The 9430-nt window shown below is 35.0% G+C and overlaps 1 protein-coding gene across 4 annotated transcripts in view; it reads right to left on the bottom strand.

Annotated features, from left to right (window-relative positions):
• Positions 1–300: 300 nt before the first annotated feature.
• gng2 (guanine nucleotide binding protein (G protein), gamma 2) overlaps positions 301–9430 on the bottom strand; it is a 36687-nt gene continuing 27557 nt past the window's right edge. For all 4 annotated transcript variants that reach the window (XM_056471299.1, XM_056471296.1, XM_056471295.1 and 1 more), the window contains 2 exons: positions 1570–1682; positions 301–1222 (listed from right to left, as the gene is read on the bottom strand). In XM_056471299.1, coding sequence (XP_056327274.1) covers positions 1094–1222; positions 1570–1656 — 216 coding nt within the window. In that variant the 5' untranslated portion in view covers positions 1657–1682 and the 3' untranslated portion in view covers positions 301–1093. The remainder of the gene's footprint in view (positions 1223–1569; positions 1683–9430) is intronic.

Here is a 9430-nt window from a genome sequence, read left to right as displayed (position 1 = left end):
AGTTGATTAAAAAGTTAAACAACAACTAACAGTGTCAAATGTTCCCTATCACATGCATGCATTTAGTATAAATGGATTAATAATGTAATTAATGCAAATGATACATTTGTATATCTTGTATATCATTCCTGCATGTATATCATTACAGCTTAAAAAATATAATGAAAAATGTTTGAATTTCATTCTGGAATAATGTATAATTGTACTTTTAGGTTTTCTGTTACAGTGCTCAGCATAATTGAGTACACCCTATTTAAAATATGAATATTTGTATCCATTCCTCAGTGAATATAGGCAATGTATTTTGGTGCATTTAAACAAACAGATTTAATGCAGGCTTCATGCAGTTATTATTGACATCACCACAAATATTGAAAACAGAGCACAACACAGCTGAACTTGCTAACATTTTTGTACAAAGAGTAAAAAGAGAACTATATGCTTAAGACCGATAAAAGAAAGATCTGTTTGCTGTACAGACAGATAATTTTCATCAGCGTCTAAAAGGTATTTCATTTTAAGAATATTTGTCCAAGCGTGAATTCATTAGAAAAGTTCACCAAACTGTCATTCTTTAAATAAAAAAAAAACAAACAAACAATTGCTGTACCCACAAACGGCTACAGAAAGCTACCTAAATGGTAGGCAATATAGCAAATTCATCTGGAAAAAAAAAAAAAAAAGATTAAAAAGAAATAACACAACAACTTCAGTAATAATCCACGTGGGTTCTAAGATCAGTGATCAGATTAACGACCACAGCCCACTTAAAAACAAAAATGAATAAAGAAAACATCTGAAGACCTTATCAGAACCACAGAAACCTTTGAATACTTGAATTAATTTTCACAACACATCCTGTCTGATCTGCTACAATGACAGTCACTCGTGGTTTTAGCGCTCCCTCCTGAATTTCAACACTCTCGTAACCATCTTTAAATCTCAAGGCCACTAGGTGGAGTCAGTGGCTCGAATGGAGAACTGAAGGCTTCTCTCCTGCTCATCTCTCCAGCCCTTGTAAAAAATCAACGTGTTTTTATGTCCGTGAGTGTTTCCCAGAGGGAGCAGGTGAGTCCATGGCTGGCAGCGCGGGTTACAGGATGGCACAAAAGAACTTCTTCTCCCTGAAGGGGTTTTCGGACGCAGGCACGGGCGACAGCAGGGGATCCTCCTTGGCATGGGCTTCGCAGTACGACGTCAGATCTGCTGCTGCTTTGGAGACCTAAGGTTGATAAATACTTACAGTAAACAAAACAATGCTTGTTTCTAGTCAAATTGGGGTAAAGTTGGTTCTACTTTCGTACATTCATTCATTTTTGAACAGTGCAATTTATATTGGGTCTGAAATTGCATGCAATTACTTCAAAACAACATTAGCACTATTTAATTAACTGTGAATAACTTTGATAGTCATTGGCTGCTAATGTCATTTCCCTATTTAGAATTTGCAATGAATACTTTTCTGAAACTATATCAAGAAAGAAAGTCTGAATGTTCGTATATAAAACCAAATTTACCTAAATTCTAGCCAGTATGAGTTTTTGGAGGAAATTATATGCTCTTTCTGACCTTTATCCTGTCAATATTGGCCTCCATCTTGAGCTGCTCCACCAGTTTGCGAGCCTGAGCAATGCTAGCAGTGTTGTTGGTGGCCATGAGGCTGGCAGTTCAGGCCTGTTACACTGAAACAGATGGGACAGTTGAATCAGGGAATCTGATATGATAAACTCTGAAGAATAAAATCTATACAAAAACTAAAGATTTTTCACAGAGATGGCATACACTCAAAAAAGATTTTTGCTTCTTGTTCAAACTACTTATCTATTTTAACCCTCTACTGCACGCATTATGATAGATCTCTAAAAAAATATTTGACTATTTTCTCAAAATGACAACCTTAAGTGCTGTAAATTGTGGTACATTTCTTTTTTTAAGGTACTTTTTGATATGTTGCCATATGGCAACAAGATCCATCAGTGCATCTAACTTAGACATTTCTAATTTCGAATTTTCCTTATAATTAATAATTTTGTTGTTTGAAAGGATTTAATTGGAGTTGCAGTATTATAAGCTTTAACACAGAACTTATAAATGACACCTTATACATACTTTCCAACAACTCATATTCCAACAGCTTTCATTTATTTCATTCTTTTTTTTTTGCTGAATATTATTAAAACAAACATAATATTGTATTATCATGTATACAACATACAGCAAATATAAATATTTTCTTCAGTAAATATTATAACAAATAAATAACAAGTCTAGTACTGTATATCCAGATGCATCAGAATAATGTAGCTACTAGCTAACAATGTTTATATATTATACTACGCCTGTCTTATCTGCCTCAGAGCTAACTTACTTGAACTGTCTTCAACACTGCTCGTATCAAATGTACAATCTGAATCATTCTCATGGTCACTAAACCCATCTCATCCTCACTTTCATCTGCAGGAAGAGCCAGTTCTGTCCTTTTCTTCTTTCACTTACAATAGAGTGCTCGCTAATACACTGTTCACTGTATTCATATCTATTCAAAAGTAGTATTGCCATTAAAACAATTTTTTATCCATGATGCAAATGCCATTACAACTAATCAACATTATATTACTAGCATTCATATTGTTATTGTTACAACTTAAAAGTTCATAGCTGACCCTGCTTGCTAGCTAACCCATTGCAATATTGCAAGTTCTGCTATAGCACAGTGTTGCCATTTGGCAACACATACATTTGATTGATTTACAAAAAACTAATTTGATAAAAAGCTTTTTTGTGTGGTGAATATGTCATCATAACTTACTGGAGGTGATGTCTCAGATTTTTTTGTGGATCTAACATATTTTGATCCTTTGTTTTTGTTGATGTTTTCATTTGCATTAAGCAACTACTCACAACAAACGTCAGTCTGTCAGAAATTGCACCATAGAAAAACACTGCATGTCATGTAACTGAACCAAAGCACAGCATTGGCTACACTAAGGTCTTCTCTTTCCACCAAAAAAAATTCAATGTTGGTCTTAAAGAAATAGTGGCAGGGAAATTAACATAAATATCATGTTGCCATATGGCAACATCATGCAGTACCAACACAATTCGTCTTTTGAGGCAAAACTTTCTTGTTTTATGTTCCATCTACTTAAGTTTGTAAAAACAATTAAGGTAACTAATTTGATTTGTGTTGGGACAACATAAGGGAATTTTGTGGAACTCAACATATTTTACAGTGTGTAACAATGGTTTCGGGGCGTCACGGTGGTGCAGTGGGTAGCACGATCGCCTCACAGCAAGACGGTCACTGGTTCAAGCCTTGGCTGGGTCAGTTGGCATTTCTGTGTAGAGTTTGCATGTTCTCCCCGTGTTCATGTGGGCTCTGGTTTCCACCACAAGACCAAAGACATGCGCTATAGGTGAATTGGGTGAGCTAAATTTGCAGTAGTGTATGTGTGTGAATGACTGTGTATAGATGTTTCCCAGTGATGGGTTGCAGCTGCAGGGGCATCCGCTGCGTAAAACATATGCTGGATAAGTTGGCAGTTCATTCCACTGTGGCGACCCCAGATTAATAAAGGGGCTGAGCCGAAAAGAAAATGAATGAATGAATTAACAGTGGTTTCCAAGTCCAGTTCTGTTTCTTTTTTTGACATGATGGATCAGTTCATTGAGTACTCTGCTTAACTGTATATGATCTGAAATCTGGTCTGGTAAATAAGGAAGGCATATAAAATTTGTAGTGTGTTAAGTCAGTGATTGCCAAAGTGGGGGTCGCGGGACAATAACAGGGGGTCGCTTGGCTTAAACTATTAGAATTACAACATGTTTAACCATAACCCACAGAAGATAAAAAACAGTAGTTTTTAATAGTAAAAAACAACAACATGCAAATGAAAAGCCATCAGCCTTTTCATTTTTTTTCATTGGATTGTGTGTTTATGTTAGATTAACAACACAGCAATAGCGTCCGCTGCAGCAGATTGATTTTATAGCACCAGGTTAAACTTTCTTACACCTTTACGGCAATCAAATACATTAAAAATAAATACAGGCCACAACTACACATTGAGGATGATTTCTGATTAGCGGTCTCCAAAATTAAACCAAAAACAGACTTGTGCTAAAAAACAGTAAGTCCACCAGTCTCTTTAGCTGAGGTTAATATTGAATTAAACAAATTAATAAACGACTATAAAAATGCTATTTAACGGTATATGATGATATACATATGATGGTTGTTAGACTGTTGCACTTTTTTGTGTTGTCAATATGCTTGTGTTTATATAGGCCTATCTTTGTATAAGCAACGTTTGTATATTTATAACTACCTAAGAGAAATTTGGGGCTCGCGAGTTACTGGCATTGATATTTATCCACACAGAAATGCCAACTGACCCAGCCAGGGCTCGAACCAGCAACCTTCTTGCTGTGAGGCGACATTGTTAACCACTGAGCCACTGTGTCGCCCCACGAGTATTATTTAATTAAAATAACCTTTTGTATTATTATTGCAAAACATTTGGGGTTTTTCCTTTTAATTAAATTCTTAAAGAACCTTTCTTAATATATTAAGCAGCAATTTTCAATATAATAATATATTAATATTAAAAAATGTTTCTTGAGCAGTAAACCAATATATTAAAATTATTTCAGAAATTTCTGATTTCTGACATATATTTTAAAATATTCATTAAATATATTCAAACAAAAAATATGTTTAAAATTTCTCAAGATCACAGTTTAAGAATAGTGTACTTGTGTTAATTTTTTTACTATATTTTATTATGGATTTAAAGGTTTAAAGGTTGTCCAAAGAAGATCATCACATTCAATGATCCCTATTATTAAACAATAAAGATAGAAACACCTGTTTATAGAGTAGGCTATAGCGGTACGATGGTATTGATGTTCATTCTGGATAGTAATTGGTCTAGCAAGTAAGTGGACTATGATCTTTCTTGTCAATATAATTGACCAAAGAAATAGAGTAGACATGAGCATACAATCATTTCACACTACAGAACAGCATCAAAAGCATTGATACAGTACATTTACCTCCTTTTACACTCAGAAAATTACTTTTGTTGCTTGTCAAACTACAAGTCTTTTTTTTAAATGAGATGAAACAACAGAATTCACAATTTGTAAAAACGATTAAGTTATCTTAATTGATTTGTGTCGGGACAACATGTAAGATGGAACCCAGCTTTTAAATTTACAGTCTGTTGTATGATTGACTCGCATTAAAGAAGTCCACTTTTACCTACTAACATTTCTATTCAATCTATACATATATAAGAATAGGATACAGCAAATATTATTGTCAGATAGAATAATAGTAGTCAGATAGTAACAATAGAACCAATAAGAAGGAAACAAAGCTGTATGTGTGCGTGTGTTTGTTTCATATTCACGTGGCTCTGCCATATGGGTATTGATGGCACACTGTGACACACCTGTCATGACTGTGAGCTCAAAGGTCTGTGGTGTATCAGGGATTTTAATCTCAGCATCTCTCCTGCAGGGAGGTTAAACACAAAGACCTGCTGCTGCGAGCAAACAGCAGGCGGCGCCAGACTATCAGCTGCCACACTGACCTCATTCAAGATCATCAGCATAACAACCCGGCGCAAAGATAGCCAAAACTTCCTGTCCACTTGGGTCAGACATCGAGTAAGACTCCATTATTTAATATTAATCAGGCTTTAATTGTTGTTAGGATGACAACATTTTAACCCTGACAATGTCTTTTTCAACCCCTGACAATATCATTTTAACCCTGACAGTGACAATCAATGTCAAAGTGACTGATGCGATTAAGTTCAAATGGGAGGGGCTTTACTGTTCACTTTGAAAAATTAAACTGAAGTTTGTCTTTTAGGTGTTTTGCACAAGTGGCAACCTCCCGGTCTCTCTCGGGAAGCCAATACGGAAGTAACTGAAACTGCAATTTATCAAAATTCCGCTAGTCCTGGCTCCATAATAGAGCAAAATGGAATTGAGCCCACCGTTAGAATGCCCAACTTTACAGCAGAAAAAAAGGTGTTTACAGCCTTGTACAAAGAATGATTTTGGTTCATATAGCTATTATTACCCTTCATGACAACTGTTAGGGGGGTGAATTTTTAATAACTCATCCATTTCCTTTATATTAGGTTATATTAAGTTTGCATAATTAAGGGCGTGGCCACTTGAGTGACAGCTAGGTCTCGCTGGTCGCCGTCACTTCACCTCAGCTGAATCCGGCAGATTAGCCACTGATCTCGGCATATTCATCGTATTTTTGTGTTGTTTTATGTGGCTTTACACAGTCAGTTGCCTTTTGGACTTATTTCTTATAATTATCAGATTATATGCAATGCTGTGTGCACTTGTGCTCACAAACCATTCACGTGGCCTCTGTTTTCCATGTGAGTAAAGTTATGTACTTATTTAAAGCACTCCAGAATGTGACAGATTGATTAGCTGTAGGCTCTAGAAGTCATCTTAAGCGTTATCATACAATGTTATGCTGGAGTTCATCAATAGTCTTGCATTTTCTAACACACACTATATTTGAAGTGTTTGGAAGTAATTAGCGTTTTCCTCCTGTAGAAAAACGTCATAAGAACAATGCTTAGTGGCTCAATGTATTACTACAGTGTTTTTAAAAGTCTAAACACCTTATTGATATAGTGTACAGCCAAGCACATGTGGTCAGAATACAAATCACAGGTAATAAAGTATTAAGCTTTTTCACAAAGTAAAGTCTGTTTAAGCCAGGTCTAAGCAAAATGCCGGCAGGTGTCTGTAGCTTCGCTCACTCTCCGCCTCTTCGCCCTTGTTTGGTATCCTGCCGTGGGTGCGATGACACGCAAACAAAATACCGACGCTTGGCCACGCCTACTTGTAGCTTCTTTTGCAGTGTTCAGAAACCTATGGGTGACGTCACGGATGCTACGTCCATATATTTTACAGTCTATGGTTTAGCAGTGAAAGAGTGTGCTGTGAGGTAAGATTTAAGTAACAAAAATAACATTTGACAACTTTTTTACCACAGAAATCTACAAGGACTAATGGTGAAGTTGAAACTAGGGGAGAGCAGGGACGAAAGTACCATTTTTCATAAAAAACTAATTTTAGATTTTAACAGAAATATATATTTTTTTGCAGTGGTTACTAACTTACAATTGTAGTCTATCAAAATTAGGTGTTATTTTGTATTAATGTAGAAAAACTCCACAATAAAGTTAACTTCATTTTAAACAAAGGTTGCACATTGTTACTTTTGACCCCATAGGCAGGGATGAAAATTACATATTGATGGGTCAAAAGTAACACTACATTTGCTAGATTTACTGGCTTAATCTTATTTATTTTAATAATATCTTATCATGACCCTGTAATGTTAACCACAAACAATTTTTGTCCTTTATTTTTGGCAAAAAATATTAAACTGCATTTTTATTTTAAATTTCAGCTCCATCAAATGTTTCAAAAGCAATCCACTAATGCAAAATGCTAAACTTTTCTAAAATTTTTGAACATTTATTATTATTATTGGCAATATGCATTCATTTTGTAAAACATTTAAATTCAGACACTGCAAACTCTAATGTGGAAGTGAAAAATAAGGTATGGCTATTATCAGTGTGACATAAATAACAGTGTTACTTTCGTCCCCACAGGAACTCTTGCTATTTAAACCTGACTTGCTTTTAACATGAAAAACTTAAGGATGTGTTTTTACACTAAAGCAACTGTAGATTAATCATTAGTGTGACACATGAAAAGAGAAACACAACTTCTTTAAAATTAAAAAGAAAAACGCTACAATAATTTACTTTCAGCTCATAATAACATAAATTGAACTCACATGATATTTGGCAGCTCCATTATGGGTTGCATACTGGATGTACTGTTATAGCCTAGAAAGCAAATGTTGTCAGGGCTTCGAGAAAATTGCTTAGTTACTTTTGTCCCACTTTACTTTCGTCCCCGCTCTCCCCTACTGAATATAATGCATCATAACATGAATGAATTTTTTAAAAGACCATTTAAAACACAGAAAGTATTTTCACGTGTTAATCTGGTTTACAACATGCAAAATAAATGGTCTTCTTTACAGGCCTATTGTTCCTTTTTTAACATTAGTTATTTAAAGTAAACTGATGGTAAATCTATTTGTAATGCATTTATTAATCTCAGATGATGCTCTTTTTTCAATTGATGTTTAATAACTAGTTACAAATAAGTTTAGCTGTATTTTTTCTATATCTAAGGTAGTTATATACTCAATGTTGATATTACTTTACCAACTTAAGCATCTATATTTTATACTCCTTTTTAATCCCTTTTAATTGGATTAAAGCATCTAGTTCTTATTATTCACATAGTTCTTTTTGTTGTAATCGCTATTTAACTTCTTAAAGTAATTATCTTTTTTAATTTAAAGGGATGGACCACTACGATATCATATTTTAAACTTAAGTTGATGTTTAATGTAGCTGTGTAAACATAAACAGCATCTCTAAATGTAATATGCTCAAAGTTCAATGCAAAGGGAGACATTGGCTATTACAGAGTTAGCTTAGCAAAGCCTACAGCGAATGAATTTTGGGGACTACTAACAAATACATCCGGGCTAGTGAGAACACAAATGCTTCATGTTATGCGCATTCACCACATGCATACAACTCCGCGCAGTGAAGGGGCATGGCCAGAGGTGAGGTAATGTTATAGCAGAGAAAGCTAAAATGTTTGTTCTGTTTGTTCTGTTTCTGTATTTGGGCTTCCAAAGGACACGACACAAAGAGAGAAGTGCTTACAATTTAATTTTAATTATGTTCCAGAGAATTATAAAAAAATATATTGCTAACATTTGACAAAGGAGAGCTTCCAGAATCTCTCCCAGTTCAGTGCTGGGTTCAGCTAAAACTCCTCAAAGAAGGAGCATCTCCAACCATGATAGTTGAAGCTGTGGATTGTGAGCCACAACCTGTAAGTATTTTTATTTGTTAAAATTTATCAACTACAGGCAGTTTCTAGCGTTAACAGTATGTTGTAGCACGCACGTAAACAAGGATGTAAACTTGTTGGCATCGTAAAAAATTTAGCTACAAATTCATTTTTATCTGTCAAACCGCTGTAAACAGGCTCAATCTTCACCAGTGCTGCAGTGTCTCTCTCTATGCGGCCGTTTTCCCTGTGTTCTACATCTCAAATAACAAACTCGCAAGAAATGGGAACGTTTCATATTACTTATACATGCTTATAACCCAAATATATATGAAAGACACTTGTTAGATTTTATTTTAGAGAGCAGGTGTGACGTTCAGCTGTGTCCTTTTTATTTTCTGTCTGATTCAAGCTCAAATTCATACGTCTAACAGCTACTTTAAGTGACTACGTGTACATGGAAATCAGTAATCGAATTATTTGCCTTAATTCA

The sequence above is a fragment of the Danio aesculapii genome, chromosome 13 (assembly GCF_903798145.1).
Source record: "Danio aesculapii chromosome 13, fDanAes4.1, whole genome shotgun sequence".
Taxonomy (NCBI): Eukaryota; Metazoa; Chordata; class Actinopteri; order Cypriniformes; family Danionidae; genus Danio; species Danio aesculapii.
The sequence above is the reverse complement of the archived record's forward strand: the minus strand, read 5'-3'. Positions and strand labels throughout refer to the sequence as shown.